Source organism: Dermacentor andersoni, chromosome 1 (genome assembly GCF_023375885.2).
Source record: "Dermacentor andersoni chromosome 1, qqDerAnde1_hic_scaffold, whole genome shotgun sequence".
In the NCBI taxonomy this organism is placed as follows: Eukaryota; Metazoa; Arthropoda; class Arachnida; order Ixodida; family Ixodidae; genus Dermacentor; species Dermacentor andersoni.
Genome location: NC_092814.1, coordinates 235351236 through 235374774, shown reverse-complemented (window position 1 = coordinate 235374774; position 23539 = coordinate 235351236). Strand labels below are relative to the sequence as shown.

The 23539-nt window shown below is 46.5% G+C and overlaps 1 protein-coding gene across 1 annotated transcript in view; it reads right to left on the bottom strand.

Moving 5' to 3' along the window:
- Positions 1–271: 271 nt before the first annotated feature.
- LOC126547921 (ATP-binding cassette sub-family A member 2-like) overlaps positions 272–23539 on the bottom strand; it is a 292596-nt gene continuing 269328 nt past the window's right edge. The window contains exons 49-50 of the mRNA XM_050195975.3: positions 2678–2860; positions 272–1677 (exon numbers count right to left, since the gene is read on the bottom strand). Coding sequence (XP_050051932.1) covers positions 1639–1677; positions 2678–2860 — 222 coding nt within the window. The 3' untranslated portion in view covers positions 272–1638. The remainder of the gene's footprint in view (positions 1678–2677; positions 2861–23539) is intronic.

Below are 23539 nucleotides of genomic sequence, written 5' to 3'. Positions count from 1 at the left end.
AAAAGGTTAACAGAATATGAATACCAGGCTGTGTTGTGAGGCTGCGGATGTAGTCAGCTTTTTTTCAGATCTCATGGTCCGTAAAATTCTGTGGTAGACTGTACATCTTGTCACACCCTTGATTCCACTGTTTGAGCTTATAAGAAATAGAGAAAAAAAAACTTTACAATGATGGCAGCCATTCATACTAAGTTTTTTCCTCGTGCCATGAATGCACTTCCAGAACAATGGTCACGAGCACATTTAATTTACCTGACGTACCACCAGTCCATATAAAAATACAAATTCCACTTTATTACTGCACAGATGTCATTGAAATTTTGCTGCCACATGCTTGAATAGTTGAGGAACCCAAAACTGCAACAATTCAAAATGCGTTTTTAGCCCAGAAATTGAGATTTTTTTGCACCATGCAACAGATAGTTTGACCCCCTATCATCATGTGACAGACTGATTTGTATTTTCCACCAAGATGGTATGAGGGGAAGTTGAACTGTGAACCAAAATGTTTCAATTGTGGCACTCAACTTAAAAAAAAAAAAAAAATATGTTGAAACAAAAGTTCCATTTATTAAAATTTCTGTACCGAGAGTAATTACTTTTCTCTACAATAGCCACATTTCTGTTTGATCAACCACCACAATAAACATAGGCCAAAATTGAATTTTTTTCTAAATTCAAGTTCATCTTAGAGCCAGTGTGCAATATCCATGTGCTAATAAAGTTTTAGCACAAAATACACTTTAGGGATAGTTAAAGTGGCTTCAGTTAAAATGGCCAGTTTTTCTAATTATTCTTCCCAAGAACGCCATAATGTGGTCATTTTTAGATTGGTGTTAAAGGAAGAGAAACAAAAACATATTGTCTAAAATCATCTTTAAGTGAAACCACTATCGTTATAAAAATGCAAGTCTTGCACAAAGCAGTTGACTTTTGGCAATGTTTTTCTTCACACATGGTATCTCACTGTTTGGTAAAATTCAAATGGCCTTCATGTATCCACAAGGTGTTTTCTAAAATATTTTCAGAATGCATTTCTTTAGAATTAGTTTTTCAAAACCCACAAAAAAAAATGGAAGAAGTTTCTGGCTTGTGGGTTTAGTGTGGAATGACCCAACTATTTATGCAATATGCATGTATTTAAGCAGCAAGCAATGTTACTCAGTAAAAAGATCACATACAACACACACAGTGTAAGGAAAAGGTAAATGTGACGTTGAAATCTCCAATTGTGCTAGGAGCTGCATGCAAGCAGACTGCAATGGTGCAATCCTGTCAACCAATGATGTGAGCGTATCGAAACAAGGGAGGACTCTTGGCAACAGTCCTGAGGCACTGATAATGGCGAGCATGTGTTCAATATCTCTAGTGCATATACATATGTCTTGTGCTGACAAGGATTCTCAGCATGGGTACAGGTTATGACTAGAACATGCAATATGCAGGCCTTGAGAAAGAGTATGTTATGTTTGCAACAACTGTGATGACAGTGAGGTAAACGCAATCACAATGGCAGCGAAACAGCAGCCCTATCGCTTCATGTTCATGCAAGGTAAAACTAGAAACAACAGTTCAAGAAATGTTAAGGGAAACAGACGTCACTGCTCTTGATCGCCAGCTTCAGACAGCACCTGCCCTTCAGCAGTCCACATCCATGTTGAGGAATGCCAGGTGGCTCTGTTATGGCAGAAAACAATAGATATTAAGGTAACCTTTGAAGCTTTTCACTTGCGCACACTAGTGAATACTAATTCATGCTTTGTACAATTCAATCTTTTCATACCATCTGCCAACAACCAACATCTGCCCTATGCGAAAAGACGTTCTCGGAGCAGCGTTCTAGTTTCTCTGTGATTCGCAGGCCCGCAGTCCGCGCTGAACCATGTTTCATTCATACTCACAGGGACATGTCAGTGGGAATGGACTCGAGTGTTCTACAGGCTGAAAGCCACTTTCTAATCTAACAGCATCTGCTTAGTTGACTCGCTGCCAACTTAAGACAAGAGGCTGTTTAAATGGCTTATTATAAATGATATGCGACCGGGCTGGTTTGCTTCCACACTGCGTCCTTTTCTACCTCATCCTGAATCAAAATGTGCAACATGTACTGCGAGGCGCACTGCAGTCTCACCCGGTCTCGTGGCTGGGCGATGCAGGCTTTTAGGGTTATCATTGCAATTAGCTTATCAAAAGACATTCTGCAATGAAAGTGACTCGCAACATTCATTTGCAAAAGACAAAAAAAAAAATATTTTTAAAGTCGGCGAGCTTTTGTGTGTTTGACATGGCTTTGGATAAACAAATTGGTAAATTACCGCTTCTCACGATCTCGGGAGATTGTGAGATGTGCGGAGTTTTCAGATAGGCTTCAAAGTGGCATATTTTATATTTCAACTTATCGATATATAGAACTATTTCATGATCCCCTTTGAGTTCGATATATCTGGGATCGCCTGTGTTCATGAAGGTGGTAGGCCAGTGGCATACAGGTGTTACAAATGACAAGATTTGTGATTGCTATATGAAATTTGTAAGAAACGTTACTACAACCAGAAGTAGTAAATCTGCTTCCTACTTACAATACCTGCATGCTCTTTAGCCAAAAGATAACAAATTTAGCTGAAAGGTACCAAGGACCTATGCCAAAAATAAATCCTTATGGGTGAGATTAGTCTACCTGAGATCTTTGAAGGCGCTCCTCAATATCCTCCTCGTCATCACTGTCTCCAATTGTGTCATCCAGTGGCAGCCCTGGCTGGCTCTTCTTGACTGGAGAGGCTGCTGCTCGTTTGCCGGTTGATGACCAGAACTTTGGCTCCCGTCCTCTTTCAGACTGCTGCTTCACAAAGTTTATAAACACCTAAACATAAAAAGAACAAAATAGAGAATTCATTATTTTTATTAATCTCCCTGAAGATCAGTACAACCTTTCTGGCTCCAACATTTTCACTGCTACTGCATTTATACTACCCATCATGAATAATAAGTGCCTTGATGGCATGCCATTTTATTCTATAAGAAGTCTTATGAATTGTTTCTTTTACAGCAAAGCTGTTAGAGCAACTAAATGGTGTAGAAAATATCCACCCAAAATGTCCTCGCAGAATGTTATCGTAAGTTCACTGAGAGAACCAACGAAGGCGGTGCAACAAAATGTGGAATTGATGTTGTGCATGTCAAGAGTTTTGTGGGAAATGACAAAGGTTCTGTTAACTTCACCTTAAAGGGGGTCTTAAGCAGTGTGTTGTTTCAGAAATATAATGCATACTGAGATAAAACCTCGTTTAAATAAAGTGTTTTAGCAGAAGCATGCTAGAGAAAATTATATATTGCATGTGCTTTGGGGGCACCATGGAAAATTATCAATATTGTTACGGGGATGTTGGGAGTATAGAAAGACTGTATTTACACAATATAGACAAGCAGAGTCAGTGTAGTTAAATATGGCTGACCAGCAACAACACGCAGCAGCCAGCGTCTTGCGATCTTCTTCCTTCCTCTTCTTTTATCCTTCCGTAACAGGACCCCCGGGTGCTGAATCACCATCTCGGCGTATGGTAGGCAGAGAATTGCGAGCGAAGTATCGCTTCAGTTGCGAAACGTGCACAATGTCAACAGACGTCAGACTTGAAGATGGATCAAACTGTAACGGCAAAATCTCGTAATTGACTTTTGTTAACTTGACGTATGACTTCATAAGACCCTATGTAGCAAGAGAGAAGCTTCTGGGAGAGGCTGAGCCGACGACAAGGTGACCAAAGGAGCACCCAAGCACCTGGGGCAAACATAACATTGTGATGGCACCGGTCATAATGCTCTTTTTGTATATGCTGCGAGGCTAATAAACGAGATCGGGTGACTTGACGCGCCATGTGAGCGGGATCGATGACTTCGTGAGTGTACTGAGTTGCAACATGTGGCACAGAAGGGAGAATGGTGTCAAACGGCAATGTGGGGTCGCAACCATACAAAAGATAAAAGGGTGAATATCCTGCGGTGTCATGTCGGGACGAGTTATACGCAAATGTCAGGTAGGCCAGTGTGGTGTCCCAGTCGCGGTGATCGTTGGAGATGTACATCGACAACATCTCTGTGAGTGTTCGGTTAACCCTTTCGCTGTCACGGACGTACCGGTACGTCATCGCGCTTCCCCCCCACAGTGTCACTGACGTACCGGTACGTTCTCTATCGCGCGTTCAAAATTTCGCGCCTGAGTGCAAAGCTGGCGCTCCCGGACGTGGCCATGCCATCTGTTGACTCTTCCTACAAGTTCGTATTTTCGCTTCGACCTGTGTTAGTACATGTATTGAAGAGTACGGTGCGACTGCCACGCCCCCCTCTCTTTTTGCTGAGTGGCGCGGTGGCTCCGCGTTTGCTGGATCATGCGTCGCGCGTGTGGTTATGGGTTCAAGGGTTGTTCTGCCATCTCCGCCGGTTTGAAGGTTTTTATTTTTCTTCTGTTGGTGCGTCTGCTACGGCGCGTCAAGTTCAGGCGCACGCGTCGCCGTTGCCTCTCCGAAAAGGGTGACTCGATTGCTGCTTTCGCTCTCTTGCCGCACCCTCGCTTCCGACTTGCAGCAGTAAACGTAAAGCCCTTCGAACTTTGTTTTAGCCTTTTTCCATCTCCCTCTTCTTGATCACGCAACGTCCCATTTATCTCCGTTGCGCGGGCGACTGAGAGCGCATCCTCCCTGCGCGTGGTTACTTTCGGATAGCTGAGCGGCGCGAGACCTTCGTCTGTTCATTGGAGCGGTGGCTCTTACGATTCAGAATACGAGCCGAGCTAGGATTTGGACTCGGACAGCGTCTAACGCGACGAAGAGATGAGTTCCGCATCGTCAGATTCGGATGTTGAACGGATGTTATAGTCAGGCTGATGATGATGATTACTAATAACAGCTGCAGAACATTGAAATGTGCATATTGCATTGACTACATTATTTGTATACCAATCGTAATCAAAAATAAATTGCTATGTTCATTCCCTGTTATGCTCGTTCCCTGAAACCAAGCCGACACTGGGGGTGTGTCACGGCCAGAAAGGTCCGACAGCGAAAGGGTTAAGATGTTCTGTAAGACCGTTCGTTTGTGGGTGGTAGGCGGTGGACAGCTTGTGCTCCGTGGCTCAAGAGCGGAGGAGGTCGTCGACAACCTGAGACAAGAATGAGCGGCCGCGGTCTGTAAGTAACTGTCGAGGTGCACCGTGGTGGAGAATGACGCCGTGGAGGAGAAAATCGGCGACGTCTGTTGTGCAACTAGTCAGTAATGCCTTTGCTATCGCGAAGCGTGTTGCATAATCAGTAGCGACGGCGATCCACTTATTCCCTCTAGTTGTCATCGGAAAAAAGCCAATCAGGTCAAGGCCTATGCGAAAGAAAGGTTCAGAGGGAACTTCAATTGGATGGAGTCGTCCGACAGGTGGCAGGGGAGGTTTCTTCCGGTGCTGACACAATTCGCAAGTTGCGACATAAAGACTCAAAGAGCAGTAGAGACCCGGGCAGAAGAACCGGCGTTGTATGCAGTTGTATGTACGTAAAACTCCAAGGTGTCGTGCCATCGGTGCATCGTGAAGTTGTTCAAGAGCGACGGATCACAGATGACGAGGAAGGACAAGGAGCAATTCAGGGCCATCAGGGTTGACATTGCGGTGGTAGAGGATGCCATTGTGCAGCATGAACATGCGGCACGTGCCGTCGGTACTGCCAGATTGCACTCTGGTGATGATGGACTGTAAGAATTTGTCACGTTGTTGTTCAGCGCGCATGTCGGTCATGTCAGTAAAAGCCATCACGCAGGTCACTGGATCATGCGCAGCAGGATCAGGAGGATCCACGGCATGATGAGAGAGGCAGTCAGCGTCCTTGTGCAGACGTCCAGACTTATAGTTGACAACAAATTAAAATTCCTGGAGTCGCAAAGCCCAGCGACCAAGCCGTCCTGTGCGGTCCAGAAGGGAAGACAGCCAGCAGAGTGTGTGGTGGTCTGTAACGACTGAAAACGTGCGGCCCAACAAATATGGCCGGAACTTGACGACAGCCCAAACTAAAGCCAAGCACTCCCACTCAGTGATGGAGTAATTTCTCTCTTAATTTCTCTCTTAATTTTTCTCTTAAGCTATCACGCACTTGGCACCATTCTGTTGTTGGGCGAGAACAGCGCCGATGCCATGACCACTTGCATCAGTGTGGACTTTGGTCGGTGCAGATGGATCAAACTGGGCAAGTATGGGTGGTCAGAAACCCGATGAGAGCGGCGAACGCGTGTGCCTGCTCCAGGCCCCATGAGAATGGCGTGTTCTTCTTTAGAAGATCTGTCAAAGGCCGAGCAACATCGGCGAAGTTTTTGATGAAACGGCGAAAGTACAAACACAGGCCGATGAAGTAGGGCACGTCAGAAGCAGAATGTGGCACAGAGAAACTGCGAACAGCACAAACTTTTTCTGGATCTGGTTGTACACCGGATGCGTCAACGAGGTGTCCCAACATGGTAATCTGACGGCACCCGAATTGACATTTCGGGAAGTTCAGTTGCAGGCCAGCTTTTCGGAAGATCGCAAGAATGGCAGTGAGTCGGGTAAGGTGGCTGCCAAACGTGGGAGAAAAAACAATAACGTCGTCAAGGCAACAAAGACAGGTGATCCATTTGTAGCCTCGCAGAAGAGAGTCCATCATACGTTCAAATGTCGCAGGAGCATTGTAGAGGCCAAAGGGCATGACTTTGAACTGATATAAACCATTTGGTGTGATGAAGGCCATCTTCTCGTGGTCCATTTCATCAACTGAAATCTGCCAGTAGCCGGATCGAACATCGATGGATGAGAAGTATTTAGCTCCATGTGAGCAGGTCAAGGTGTCATCAATGCGTGGTAGCGGGTAGACGTCTTTTCGCGTGGTCTTGTTTAGGTGCCGATAATCGATGCAAAAATGACAGGTACCATCTTTTTTTCTTCCACAAAGATGATAGGCGAAGCCCAAGGGCTGGCTGATGGTTCGATGACCCCTTTGCGTAGCATTTTGTCCACTTCTGATTGGATGACTCTACGTTCAGCATGCGATACACAATAGGGACACCGACAAATAGGATTTGTGTCTCCAGTGTTTATACGGTGGTGAACAACAGATGTTTGGCCTAAAGGCCTCTCACCGAAATCAAAGATATCATTGTACAATTCGAGCAGGAAGATGTATGTCCGAGGCTTGCGCGGAGGTGAGGTCAGGTGCAATCATTTTCGCGAAGTCATCCGTTAAGGAACCAGAGCATTGAGCTGCAATTGGTGCTAATAAACCACTCTTGGCATTCAGACTCTCAATGTCAAATTCAGAATTACTAGAAATACTGGCCAAGAACATGCTGGCCGGAAGCACTTGAGGGCACAGGCTGAAATTCAGAAACGGTAGAACGACGTCGTTATTGGTAACCGTGACCAGTGTATGTGGAACAGCAACATTCCGATTTAAAAGCATGTCGACGATGGGGGGGAAGCACATATTCACCATCAGGAACCTGTGGTTGGGCGGTCAAAGTGACGCGAGTAACTGCCTTGCATGACATACGCACATCGTGAAGCGAGCACAAGTGCAGTGGGGAGGTGCTCGGAGCATCGGCGAGTTGAGGCAGTTCTAACTGAAGAACGCTGGTCGCACAGTCGATGAGACAAGAATGATTGGATAAAAAGTCCAATTCAAGGATAATGTCGTGCGGACAGTTGTCGATCACAGCAAAGAGAACAGAAGTAGGGCGGTCGGCTATACTTAAACGCGCAGTACACATTCCAAGAACAACCAGCACGCCGCCGTCGGCCACACGAAGCACTTGGGCAGCTGCTGGGGTGAGGACCTTCTTTAAACATCTACGTAGGCTAGCACTCATCACAGATACGTGGGCTCCAGTGTCAACGAGTGCTTGGACAGGTATGCCATCTATTTTAACGTCAATTACACTTCTCTTTGTGAGCAGACAGAGGATTTGCTGCAGTGGTAGGCAATGCATCACCACCTCCAAGGGCTGCATTTCTTAGTTTTCCGAAAGGATGCGGCCAAAAGCCAGAGGGGACGTAAGGCGAAGTGGCTGCGGCGAATGGGAAGATGGGTGACGTGTTTGCAGTGAACGAGACTGGTGTCCGCGCGGCGATGGTGAGCGACTGTACCACGTGTTCCTAGCAGAGTTGTCGGCGCTGTTGACTCGGTGGTGGGCGAAACATTGCAGGCATTTCCATCAAAACGGCTCAGGTTGGTCAGGGTGCGAGGTATTGAGGGCCACGAGTTTGACAGTAACGGGCGACATGACCAATGCGGCGACAGGTGAAACATATCGGCTGGTCGTCCGCAGCTCTCCACTCAGTTGGGTTGCAATAACGTGGAGAGAAGCGGCGGGGTGGAGTGAAAATGGAAGGGCGTTGTTAGCTCTGGGATTGGCGACAGCACAGACAGAATGTAGGCCAAAGTTTTCAAATTCCTGTCAACCGATGGCTTGTACAAGGGGAACTGAAAAAGGGGTAGCATCAGGGCTGCACGAACAGAAAGCTGCGGGCGCCATCGCATCCAGTTCACGTCGAACGATTCGCACCACGTCCTCTGATGGTGATGCATGCTGCTGTGCGGGTTAATCTTCACACGTCAACATTGCGGCAGTATTGGGAAGTCCGGCGAATGGTTGCAAGACGCGTTGGCTTTTGGCCTGCTCAAATTCTCGGCACTCTTTGATGATGGCATCAACTGTAGAGCAGCTTTTGCACATGAGCAGATTAAAGGCGTCGTTAGCAATGCCCTTCAGTATGTGCCCAACCTTCTGAGCTTCTGTGACGTTGTGATCGGCTTTACGACAAAGCGCCAGCATGTCCTGGATGTACTAGACATAGGACTGCATGGGGGATTGGGCACGGAAAGCCAGTCCCTGCTTTGCGGCAATCTTACGGCTGGCTGGCTTGCCAAACAACTCTGTCAACTTCTCTTTGCATAGGTCCCAGCTGGTTAGTTCCTCTTCGTTGCTTTCGTACCACACCTTTGCCATGCCTCTTAGGTAGAACAACAGGTTAGCTAGCATAAGCACAGGGCCCCATCTGTTGGTTCCACTCACGCGTTGGTACATAGCCACCCACTCCTCAACGTCGGCGCCATCGGTCCCGCAGGAAGTTCCAGGATCATTGGGTTGCACAGCTACAACCGAAGAGGACAGTGATGTAGCTGGCGACGGTGACGTTGGAGGCGGCAACGACATTGATCCCACATGCTCATCGTCATTCATGGTGGGGACGGTGATGAGACGTCCACTGCAGAGCTCCCTTTCCAGCCGTGGTACCCAGCACCTCCCACCAATATGTTACAGGGATGTTGGAAGTATACAAAGACTGTATTTACAATATATACACAAGCAGAGTCAGTGTAGTTAAAAATGGCTGACCAGCAACAACATGCAGCAGCCAGCGTCTCGCGATCTTCCTTTTTCTTGTTTTATCCTTCCATAACAATATTGTGCTCATTTTGGTTCTTCCGAATGCTCAATGTTTGCTGTTTGTGAACTACTAGGCATATGATAATGAAATTTCATTGGAACAAAGTGGTGTTGTGAGGAACATGCTGCAGAAATGTCAAAGTTGTGGGTGTATTGGGGGTACCATAAAAAAATTTCCAAAGTGCCATCAAAGACCTTAAAGTGCTTCTTTGAGCCATGATATAAAATTTACAATTCTTGTTGCAAACCAATAGCTAAACATTTCAACTTGAAACTTTGTATGCATATACTGTAGACGTTTTACTGGGTGCACAAGATATTTGAAGACACAGCTTTGAATCACCACAGACATTAACCTTATCATTCTATCTGTCCAGGCACTTAACTTCCTCTTCACTAGCCCCTCTGTCTCCAATCTAACACATTTATTCTAGGGTACCAGCTTCCAGTCTGACACAGAAGATGAAGTCATACTCTGCCCTCATCAGTTTACATGCAGACCAGAGAGAGTTCAAGACTGTGGTCTTCTTAAATGTTGCCAAATCCCTTCTTTTTGGGGTGAAAACAGTTTATAGTCAATTGCTATCTGTGACAAAGGAAAGTTAGAGCTGCCAATGGTAAGACACTATTTAGATGGTTGAGTTTCTCCAGTAGGTAGAGGCCATGAATGAGAACCCTAAAAAACCATTTATGGTCATTGTGGAGCTGCTTCAAGTGGCAAAGTCAATAGCCAAGCTTTCTGTGCACGATGTCATTAGGCGCCACTCCTAAGTCACAGATTTGATAATTCACACATGGCGGTGCAACAAAAAAGTGACTGGCTGTCGATTTCGGCGGCCACAACACAACAACGTGCTGTCTTAGTTCCCAATGTAAACCTGCTACGCTGCTATGTATGATGAGTGTCACTTAGAGGATGACCAACAAAAAGCCACACAACGCCAAAAACTTACTAAAGGATGCTATTGTTAAAGTATTGCCCAACATCAACATCCACTATCTGAGGCAAGCTTACAGCCCTTATCGAAGCTGAATTCAGTCAACAATTGAGGCTAATTGAGGCTATTATTCAACAGTCTTAGAAAACAGCAGTAAAGAAGGCAATATAAAAAATTTGTAACAAATCTATTGATTCTTGAAATATCTTTGAAATTCATGAAGTCCTCATTATGTCGTCAAGTACTTCGTGCAGCCAGTATACTTAGAATCAACCAGTGAGCATATTGAAGTTCATAAGTTTTAATTTGGGAGCATTAATTTGAATCAGTTTTGCAGTCAAGGCTGCCAGCATTGGCGCAACAGTTGTGGGCTCTGTGTGGTGTGCAGAGGTGGTGACATGACGGCATGAAGGGCTGTGAAAAAGTTCTACAGGAACCAGAATCATGCCTTTGGAGGGAAATGCTCCGTGACTACAAGAAGAAGTAGACCGGGTGCTGCCGGTATCGTACTGAGAATGCTAGAGGGAAGCCTGGCACTAACATTCTGTGCAAGTGCCAGTACGGCTGTTCAACCAACATAGCAGACGTAGATTTGTCTAAACTTCGCCCTTCTGGCTTCAAAAGACTTTGCACATTCTTAAATTGACTTTCTTGAAGCTCATTTTTCATTGCAAGTTTGTTATATGCATACAATTTGCCTCATCTATTTTGTAATTTCTGCCATTTGATGGTTTGCAGAACAATAAAAACAGAAATAATTGTTCAGAATATCTAATATAGTTACAAACATGGTTGGTGTTGCTTCCAAAACGTCATATAGAGTAATCTGCATGCATACAGACAAGTGTAAAAACTTATGCACCAGAAATAACACAATGAAAGGAATTAGTTGTGAATTTAAAACAATATATTGCACCAAAGAAATGTTTTGAAGCTAGAATGCAGCAGAGTGCAGCGTCCATAGCTTGTGTTTACATCAGCTCCATCTTCTCGAAATGTTATCGCCATGATTTTCTGTGCATACCAGCCCTAATTTTGTACCATTCGAACCGTGAGACCACCAGAACTCTGTAGATACCAAGTTATCAGGTGGGACATTTATTTTTCCGGGACTGCGGCCACTTTTGTGTTACGATCACGCCGTCGCCGCGCTAAGGCTAGGCGCGTGCGCCAGGTGCTCGGCCTACCAGGCTGCCTGGCACGTTCCCGCGCGTGTCCGTGCGAGCTCTGCTACGATGCACAAGCCCCTGGCCAAATCCGCGAAGCATGGAAGTCCAAGTATGTGGCAAAGATATTTCCCCAGAAGAGTTAACCGCCGAGATGGGCTGGTGTACCGCCCGTTCCCGTCGGTGTACCGCCCGTCGCCCAGACGAGCAGCGGCGCCGAAAACTATCCCAAGAACAACAATCTAGGACGCAAGACTCTCGCTCACGCTATAGACCCAGGCAGCAAGTTAGAACTCAGGTTCTCAAGGCCGGACGCATGCTCCCACTACCAGCAAATGAGATCAAGATCATCGTCAGACGCAAAGGAGCACTCAATATTTCCAAGGTCGGCAGCCCTACAGTGACTGCAGCTATTCTTCAGGCAGCGCAACTTAGCTCAGAAGACAGTCAAAACGACACAATATGCTCGAACAACCAGCAAAACATCATGGTGATCAGCACGCCAAGCCCGCAAAATGCGGACCGGTACGCAAGAATCAAGTCCATCCAAGTCAACGGGGTAACCCACGAAGTCAGCGCGTACGAAGCCGCCCCAGATAATACCACCAAAGGAGTCATCAGAGGCATCCCTCTCACCGATGACGCCAGACAAGTCGATGCTAACATCATAAATGACCGTAATCCTCTAGCCCTGGCCGCAAAGCGAATCGGTTCCACCACGACCATCATCATTGCCTTCGACGGACCTGACGTACCATACATGGTTCGGTATGGCGCAACACTAATCCCATGCTCCCTGTACCGCAAGCAGATCGATATCTGTTACCACTGCGGCCGTCTCGGGCACCGCATGGACGTTTGCCCGTTCCCTAATAACAAGATCTGCCGGGGCTGCGGAGCTTGCAACCCAGATCAAGATCATCAGTGTACACCCAAGTGCATGTTGTGTGGTGGACCCCACCCCACAGCGGACCAAGCTTGTACTGCCAGATACAAAGAGCTGTACGTTATACGAAGACGCCTCGGAGAACGCCGAGTAGCACAGCATTCAGCCCTTCAATCAGAAGATTTCCCGTCCATGGAGACCAAGCACCGGCCCCGGTCCCGCTCCCTCTCCAGACCGAGGTCGGACCGAGGTCGGTCCAGATCAAGATCCACGTCGACTCCAGGAGCCAGATATACCTCAGAAAAGGTGAGCTTCGCAGAGGCCCTGACGGGCGTCTCGCGAGAGGGTCATGTAAAATCCCCCCCACTGCCTAAACCCAACACAGACAACACAGACATCGAACACCATAAGAAGGAAAACGCAGTTATGCGTGATTTAATCCAGAAGCTTACCCAGGAGGTTCACAGCCTCAAACATCCCAAAACCCAACCCACACCTAACACCCCAGAACCCGCTACCAACAGCCAAACCGAAGAACTCTCAAGACCAGCCCCAAAAAAGCGAGCCCTCCAAGAAGGAGCTCAGGGCCAAGTACGCTCCGAAGTCAAGGATATGCTCGTAACACTCCAAAGCACGGTGGAAACTTTACAGAATTCTCTAATCGCCCTTATGCACAGAGTCACCGCCATGGAAGCTAATATTCAAACCCTTTTCACACAAACCGCTTCCACCGCTCAAACTGTAGCCATGGACACCACAGGAACCGTCGCCGCCACCCTGCCACCTGTGGCATCCCCTATCCTTCATCATGGCCCACACTAAAACTGACACAACATTGTGGCAATGGAACTGCCAAGGCTACCGCCATAAACAACCCGTTCTCCGTCAACACCTCCGTACTACTTCATGTCAACCCGACGTAATCTTGCTCCAGGAAACGCACAATACTCCAGTCAGCCTTCCAGGATATCACTCTTTCACTGCGAACAATGCTCCACACAGAGTCTCCACACTCGTTCGAAAAAGAATTACCGCAATCGAACACGATCTCAACGATCGGCGCACCGAACACGTCTTCATTGAGCTCATCCCGCACAGAAAACGAAAGGAAGGACTATTTATCCTCAATATCTACAATACTCCATCTCAACGCCATAGTCGATTTCTAACCCTTTTTAAAAAGGCCCTTAACATCGCAGGCAGCAGCCCCCTTATCATCGGAGGTGACTTCAATCTCCCACACACAGGATGGGGTTACAGACACAGCTCTGCTGCAGGTCGTAACTTATGGCAAGACTCCCATGATCTCGGGCTTACACTCATTACTGACCCAGCCTTCCCCACTCGCCTCGGCACTTCTACTGAACGAGACACGACGCCAGACCTCACTTTCACCAAAAACGCAGACAACGCCCATTGGCGCAACACCCAACACGACCTCGGGAGTGATCACTCTATCATCGAAATTACTCTCCCACACCTAACAGCCGTTATGAGAAGAACAAGGGACTTTACTTGGACAGACTGGGATGCGTTCCGTAAACGCCATGTAACAGCAACGACGGGCACTCCCATTACCGACATAAAATCATGGTCATGCAATCGACTGTCTGATACTAAATCGGCCACCCGCATTATCACAACAGACGCCCCGACTGAGCGCATGGACAGTAGACTCGCCCACCTTATCGAGGCCAAATCATCCATCCTCTCTAGATGGAAGGGACAACGGCTCAATAAAAGACTCAGACGGAAGGTCGCACTTCTCAACAAGGAAATTGAAGCACACTGCCGCGTTCTAAGTCAACAGCAATGGACAGAGCTCTGTCACTCTCTAGACGGGCAACTCCACCACCCCCGCTCGTGGAAAATCCTCAAACATTTGATTGATAGCACCACCACCCGCTCATATCAACAAGATCGCCTCACCAAGCTTTTATTCACAGAAAGCAAGACGCATGGCCAGGACCACGTTAAGAATAGCTTATGTCAAAAGTACATCCCATCTGGGCCCACTCAACCTCACGGCCCATACACAGGGACCTCCAACCCTGCCCTTGATGAAGATTTCAGCGTGGCCGAGATTCATGCTGCCCTACATAAGCTGAACAGCCGTTGGGCGCCAGGCCCAGATGGTGTTACGAATAAAACACTAAGAAATCTAGATGACCCCTCGGTGCAACAACTCACCGAATATATCAACAACTGCTGGCGCCAGGGATCCATTCCCCCGACATGGAAAACGGCCAAAGTAATTCTCATCCCCGAACCCGGTAAGCCATCTAGCCTCGCCAATCTCCGGCCCATATCGCTAACTTCATGTGTAGGCAAGGTCATGGAGCACGCACTCCTAACCCGTGTAAACACTCACCTCGAAGACACATGTGCTTACCCCCACTCGATAATTGGCTTTAGACAGCATCTTTCCACCCAAGACACTATGCTCCAACTTCAGCATCAAATCCTAGATGGTAAATCCCGTCACACGAAGGCGATCTTGGGCCTTGACCTCGAGCGCGCCTTCGATAATATAAGGCACTCCACCATCCTCGAGCGCATCTCCTTGCTCAACCTTGGAGAACGCACTTACAACTACGTAAGAGACTTTCTATCCAATCGGAAGGCCTTCCTGTCGGTCGGAGACATTCGATCGGAGGAACTCTCCCTCGGCAGCACGGGCACACCGCAAGGCTCTGTCATTTCCCCAATACTGTTTAATCTGGTTATGCTCGGATTAGCACAAGAACTACAAAAACTCGACGGCATTGAACACACCATATACGCCGACGACATTACAATCTGGGCTGCAAAGGGCAGTGACGGCCAAATCGAAACTGCCCTACAAGACGCCACTGACGTCGTAGAAAATTATCTTGAAGGCACGGGACTCCGCTGTTGAAAAGTCTGAGCTTCTCCTATACCGCCCCACACTCCATGGACGCCCCCCGCAGGGCTCCACGACTAAACGCCAATACGAGGAAATAGAGCTCAACCTGAGGGATGGCAGACCTATACCCGTGGTCCCTTGCATCTGCGTTCTTGGTATGACCATAGAAGCCAACGGAGCTAACTCTACGGCTACCTCAAAGATCCTTCGACAGACCGCCAATACATCCAGACTGCTGAAACGAGTGACCAACCGGCGAGGGGGTATGAAGGAAGAAAGCCTCATCCGCCTTGTCCAATCTTTTATCGTCTGTCACATTACTTATGTTGCGCCCTTTCTCAACTGGTACAAAGCTGAAAAGACTAAACTGGACATCATCATTAGAGGAGCCTATAAGCAGGCCTTAGGGCTACCCAACCACACCAGCACGGAACTTCTACTACAATTAGGTATCCACAACACGCTAGACGAGTTAATCGAGGCCCAACGTCGATCTCAACTAGAGCGGCTGACTCTCACGGAAACGGGCCGCAGCATTCTAAACAAGCTTAATATCACCTACCACCGTCAACATGGAGACAAACACCCAATACCACGCGACATTCAGCAATGGATACACGCCGACCCTATTCCGAAAAACATGCACCCAGACTACAACAAAGAATGCAGGAAGGCACGAGCTACTTCCCTCATCAAAGCTTACGCCAACACCACGGGCGTCACCTTCGTCGACGCAGTTGAGTACCAAGATGGACGGCGCTTTGCGGCGGTTACCACAGCAGGCGGCTTGCTCCGACATGCTGCCAGCATCATTACCAAAAATGCCGAGACGGCCGAGGAAGTGGCCATCGCCCTGGCCACTCTTGACCCAGCCTGTCACACCATACTGAGCGATTCTCGCGCAGCAGTCAACAACTACATCAAAGGTCGTATTTCTCATCAATCACTCCGTATCTTACGACAAGCCCCACAATCGTCTGAAAATCAAATCGCCCTCGTCTGGATCCCAGCACACGCCGGCGTTGTCCACCCGCACCTCACCAACCTCAACGAGGTTACACACTCCGTAGCACGAGGACTAGTCAACCGTGCCGGAGACGGTGCAGGTGCACCCGCAGGACGCGACCGCCTTACAAGATACAACGACCTTGTAAAGTCATTTTACCTCGCAAGAAGAACCTTCCCCACCCCTCACCGCAAGTTAAACAGGGCACAGGCAACCACCCTTCGCCTGTTACAGACGAATACATACCCCTCCCTCACACGCTATCACACTATATACCCCGACATCTACCCGAGCCAGACGTGCAAGGTCTGTAAAACTGAATCGGCGACACTCCCCCACATGCTATGGGAGTGCAAACAACAATACCAAGACCTTAATCCCATGACCCACTCGTCGAGATGGCACGCCGCCCTGCGCAGCTCCCATCTCGACGACCAACTCTGGGCGACCCAGCAGGCCTACGAAGCGGCGAAGAGGCAAGACCTCGACGTCCCATCGTGGGAGGCCTAGGCCCAGCCGACTGAACTGCTGGTGCTCATTAAAGTTCACTCTCTCTCTCTCTCTCTCTCTAGAATGCAGCACAACTGAACCACAAATAACAATAGCTGAAGCTGCAATGTGCTTTGTCAATGGATCCATGCCAAATCATACAAAATACTGAATGACTGTGGTGCCAGATTTATTTATTTTTATAAATAAAATAATCTCATAATCTTTGTATGAAACTCCATTCCTTGTAAAGGGCATTTCTGCTTCACCAGAGTTTAATTTTCATTTATGGAAGATCATGCAAGTCTATTGTTTTTTTTTAATTGTTCCTTGGCTTGGCAATATAAAACATCACTTTTCAGATTATGAAAGCACAGAAAAATGAAAAATGGAAATGCTCCATGCACATTTGTTACAGAGGGCTCTTTGTCTGGGTGAAGAAGTAAAGTGTGATTAACTTCCTTACTTGGTACTTTATGAAGCTAAAAGAGCAAACTGATGAGAAAAGCAAAGTATAAATCAGCACTTTTTACTCTCACTAAAAGTGGCAAAAAATGTGACAGTGCAAATGCAGGCAATTACACTTTCATGAAAAATTCCCCGCATAACAATTGGGGTGTTGGAAAGAAATGCTTTTCGTCCTGATTTTAGTTTCGTTTCACTGAAAAACATTCTGTTTCGGTTCTGCTATGGAATGAAAAAAAAAAAAATTATCCACTACGGTTCACAACGGTTTTGGGTCACATGTAAAAATTTTCAAAGGAAAATAACGATAAAAACATTGTATTTAATTTTCTCAATAAGCGAATTAGGAATTCTGAGATCATGCTTAGTGCCTTGAGTCAAGGCACTGAGCATGATCTTAGAAGCAGCACATTATCAAGTGTACTCACACAAAATGAGAGATCACTGTTCTGATAAACTAATTTAAATGAACATAAAGTAACAATAAAACTTTGGTAACAAAGCGTTGTACCCGTAGAAAACAAAATGATAAGCTCTTCAGCGTGCAAGTCCTGGGTTTTGCTACGATACCGATCTGCTAGTAGACCAAGCAGCAGGCTTAGATTAGTGGAGCGCTGGACCGCCTATCGCTCGCACTATCCCTACATGAGATACACACTTATGTGGACCCCTGACATACGCACTAATTCTGACGTTGCCTGATGTCGGTAGTTTCAGCTTGTCAACTTTCCCCTTGAACCAAAAACCGATAAAAAATAGTTAGGTGTCCACTCCGAAACAAAATAATAAATAATGTTTTGCTTACATTTTGTTCCGGTCAAAAATATTGTTCTTTTTTCGCTCTTGTTTTCGTTGCATTTCTACACACTGATAACAACTCTAGATTCTAGTAATTCACACAATAACATCTTAATATTCTGTAGACATGCACTTGAGCAAAAATTTTCAAAGGGGGAAATCAATTAATTCCACCTTGTTCCAATTGTCCGTGCTTTTACACAAAATGTCCAGGAGAATCTCCTGAAATTTTTAGATTACTGGAAACAAAATAAAAACAAGACATAGCTACTCGACACAACAGTTGACAAATGACCACTTTAGGTGGTGAACAGTTAATTATCATTGCTAGATCTATCACGTGGTGAATTGCCTAATGAAGACCTGCCACGCTCTCGTTAATGCTATAGAATTCCTGTACGTTACCAGCTATATCCTTATTAATCAGGAACCCGACTCCTAGTTCTCGTCTCTCCGCTAAGCCCTGGTAGCACAGGACGTGCCCGCTTTTTAGCACTGTATATGCTTCATTTGTCCTCCTAACTTCACTGAGCCCTATTATATCCCATTTACTGCCCTCTAATTCCTCCATTAGCACTGCTAGACTCGCCTCACTAGATAACGTTCTAGCGTTAAACGTTGCCAGGTTCAGATTCCAATGGCAGCCTGTCCGGAACCAGGGATTCTTAGCACCCTCTGCTGCGTCGCAGGTCTGACTGCCGCCGTAGTCGGTTGCTTCGCAGGTGCTGGGGACTGAGGGCCGGGGTTTGATTGTTGTATTCATATAGGAGGTTGTGGCCAAATACTGCACCAGGGTGGCCAATCCTGCTCTGGTGAGGGAGTGCGTTACCGGTTCTGGTCATTGGGATCAGGCCGCACTCCAGGCCTGTTTGTGCAATTTTATCAACACGCATTTTTTTGTTGTTGTTGTTTAATCCAGTGGAAAATTGCGTGGCACCGGGATTCAAACCACAGTCCTCTTGCATGCGAGGCGGATGGTCTACCTCTACGCCACCGCTGCATTTATTGTGTAATTTGCAGTAAAACTGACTTATGGCAGTCAAGCCTGCATATATTGAACTCTAATAAATCGAATAAATAAACAAATAGATAAATAAATAAATATCTGGCGGAGGCGAGCACCATCTGGAAGTGTTTCAAGGAAGTGGGCACACCGCTCCGTGGACTCTGAGAGATTTATGCGCCTGCGTGTGCAAATGGTGGATGCTGTCTCCTGTCTATGCATTGTAGAAACATTGTAAAAGGGGTTTGTGTTTTCGTGTAGCAGAATTACGTTTTCTCGTATATTCAAATTACAATCCGAGAGCTAACATATCTGTAGGTTGTGTGTAAGCCGTAGTTTACGATTTTTCCACATATTTTAGCTTGAGAAATTCAATTAGTTCAGTCAAGACCTTGCGTCACATGGAAGGCCAGGGTATACATGGTCAAAATCTTTTTGCCGAAACGACGTCCGACACCGGACTCCGATGTGGGACGCCAACGTCGGATTTTCTGCGACACAGGCTCCTTAACGCTATTAAAAGTACCAAAGCTCGTGATGGCAAGTGGTACATTCTAGCCACTCCACGCAGTGCTCCTCCTAGCCATGCCACCCACTCTCCCAGCATGCATGTGAGAAAGCCACTTTCCAATGTCATAGTGTGTGAAACTTAAGAGGTACAAATTGAAGGTCGTACAGGTCTACGCCCCTACATCCAGTCATGATGACCAGGAAGTCGAAAGCTTCTATGAAGACGTGGAATCGGCGATGGGTAAGGTCAAAACAAAATACACTGTACTGATGGGCGACTTCAATGCCAAGGTAGGCAAGAAGCAGGCTGGAGACAAGGCAGTGGGAGAATATGGCGTAGGCACTAGGAATAGCAGGGGAGAGTTATTAGTAGGGTTTGCGGAACAGAATAATATACGGATAATGAATACCTTCTTCCGCAAGCGAGATAGCCAAAAGGGGACGTGGAGGAGCCCGAACAGCGAGACTAGAAATGAAATAGACTTCATACTCTGCGCTAACCCTGGCATCATACAATATGTGGACGTGCTCTGCAAGGTGCGCTGCAGTGACCATAGGATGGTAAGAACTCGAATTAGCCTAGACTTGAGGAAGGAACGGAAGAAACTGGTACATAAGAAGCTGATCAATGAGTTAGCGGTAAGAGGGAAAATAGAGGAATTCCGGATCAAGCTACAGAACAGGCATTCGGCTTTAACTCAGGAAGAGGACCTTAGTGTTGAAGATATGAACGACAATCTTATGGGCATCATTAAGGAGTGTGCAACAGAAGTCTGTGGTAATTCCGTTAGACAGGATACCAGTAAGCTATCGCAGGAGACGAAAGATCTGATCAAGAAACGCCAATGTATGAAAGCCCCTAACCCTACAGCTAGAATAGAACTGGCAGAACATTCGAAGTTAATCAACAAGCGTAAGACAGCTGACATAAGGAAGTATAATATGGATAGAATTGAACATGCTCTCAGGAACGGAGGAAGCCTAAAAGCAGTGAAGAAGAAACTAGGAATTGGCAAGAATCAGATGTATGCAATAAGAGACAAAGCCGGTAATATCATTACTAATATGGATGAGATAGTTCAAGTGGCTGAGGAGTTCTATAGAGATTTATACAGTACCAGTGGCACCCACGCCGATAACGGAAGAGATAATAGTCTAGAGGAACATGAAATCCCAAAAGTAACGCCGGAAGAAGTAAAGAAAGCCTTGGGAGCTATGCAAAGGGGGAAGGCAGCTGGGGAGGATCAGGTAACAGCAGATTTGTTGAAGGACGGTGGGCAGATTGTTCTAGGAAAACTGGCCACCCTGTATACACAATGACTCATGACCTCGAGCGTACCAGATTCTTGGGAGAACGCTAACATAATCCTAATCCATAAGAAAGGGGACGCCAAAGACTTGAAAAATTATAGACCGATCAGCTTACTGTCCATTACCTACAAAGTATTTACTAAGGTAATCGCAAATAGAATCCAGAACACCTTGGACTTCCGTCAACCAAAGGACCAGGCAGGATTCCGTAAAGGCTACTCAACAATACACCATATTCACACTATCAATCAGGTGATAGAGAAATGTGTGGAATATAACGAACCCTTATATATAGCTTTCATTGATTACGAGAAAGCGTTTGATTCAGTGGAAACCTCAGCAGTCATGGAGGCATTGCGGAATCGGGGTGTAGACGAGCCGTATGTAAAAATACTGAAAGATATCTATAGCGGCTTCACAGCCACCGTAGTCCTCCATAAAGAAAGCAACAAAATCCCAATTAAGAAAGGCGTCAGGCAGGGAGATACGATCTCTCCAATGCTATTCACAGCGTGTTTACAGGAGGTATTCAGAGACCTGGATTGGGAAGAATTGGGAATAAGAGTTAATGGAGAATACCTTAGTAACTTGCGATTCGCTGATGATATTGCCTTGCTTAGCAACTTAGGAGACAAACTGCAATGCATGCTCACTGACCTGGAGAGGCAAAGCAGAAGGGTGGGTCTAAAAATTAATCTGCAGAAAACTAAAGTAATGTTTAACAGTCTCGGAAGAGAACAGCAGTTTACGATAGGTAGCGAGGCACTGGAAGTGGTAAGGGAATACATCTGCTTAGGACAGGTAGTGACTGCGGATCCGAATCATGAGAGTGAAATAATCAGAAGAATAAGAATAGGCTGGGGAGCGTTTGGCAGGCATTCTCAGATCATGAACAGCAGGTTGCCCTTATCCCTCAAGAGAAAAGTGTATAACAGCTGTGTCTTACCAGTACTCACGTACGGGGCAGAAACCTGGAGACTTACGAAAAGGGTTCTACTTAAATTGAGGACGACGCAACAAGCTATGGAAAGAAGAATGATAGGTGTAACGTTAAGGGATAAGAAAAGAGCAGATTGGGTGAGGGAACAAATGCGAGTTAATGACATCTTAGTTGAAATCAAGAAAAAGAAATGGGGATGGGCAGGACATGTAATGAGGAGGGAAGATAACCGATGGTCATTAAGGGTTACGGACTGGATTCCAAGGGAAGGGAAGCGTAGCAGGGGGCGGCAGAAAGTTAGGTGGGCAGATGAGATTAAGAAGTTTGCAGGGACAACATGGCCACAATTAGTGCATGATCGGGGTAGTTGGAGAAGTATGGGAGAGGCCTTTGCCCTGCAGTGGGCGTAATCAGGCTGATGATGACACAATAAATATTGCATACATTAGCAAGTGTAATGACAGCAATTTCTGTATATGAATGCAACAGAGAACAGGCTTCCTCTGTGTATTGCCATATCATCTGTGTGTCCCACATATCTCAGGGACCATGTGTGTCTACATTAATAACAGTGGGCATACAAGAGAAGCCTGAGCCTGGAGCCTTTATCCTGAAGCTCACGTTATTACAAGGGGACTTGTATTCCTCAGGACTTCACTGCTTTCCTTAGCAGAGTTTATGCAGCTCCCTCACCTCCAAGGGTGGGGAGCCTGGGGGGTATGAGAGAATAAGGTGAAAGATAGATAAGTGCTGATGTCCGGGCTTACAGCTCCCTGTGAGAAATATGTTCAAAGCTCAAATTGTGACCCAAAATTATCACATTTCTAGCTCATATATACATTATACTTTGACTAATTTCTAAAGACACCAATTTAAAAAACTTTCATTAAGTGAACATGCTAGCACCGACTAATGGAGGGTAAAGATAAAAGAGCACAGCACTGCACTTTAGTAGAACAGTACCAAACATGTGCCCAATCTTCCCCCACAGTGTCACCCGTGGGCGTTTTGGCCACGGCTGATGCCGCAGATATAGCATTACATCTATCATGCAGTGTTCTTTGAATGTAACAATCACTGCTAGCATTATATGCAATAGATCTTAGTGGCATTTTTGTTATGTGACAGTTTAGTGTGAGCTACATAACTCTTTGGTAATGTAGTGCTTACCAAACTGGCTTCAAGTGGCACCATACAAATTATAATGATGTTTCACTTCGTGAATACAAGTTACGTGCAAGTGTATGGGTGCTGTTCTGGAGTTTCTAAGCTATGCCGTCTTGCCTGACATACCCGCATTGTCACAAGCCACCTAGCATGTTCTTCGGGAGTCTCCTGGGCACGCCTAGCCTTTTGCTGGTCTTGTTCAGCTCGTGCCTAATGCTTGCCAACAACTTCGGGGTCGGTTGACTCGCGCTCGGCCTGCCTGCTAGCTCTGTTCTTCTCGCTCGCCGCTTGGCCTCTCGATTGCCAGATGAACCCGACAGATCCATAGCTGACACAGGCCCAATGCACCTCCACCTACCCTCCTTCTCTGTGATGTTCCACCTCCTTCCTCCCCCATTCCCCTTGGCTGCATGCGCCTCCATGCCTTCCCCAGTGCGCTTCCCTCTCCCAGCTCAGCGGCCTCCGACTTAATCTTGTAAATTTCACAAATGGGGCATGCGTGCTTGCGTGTAAAAAAATAAAG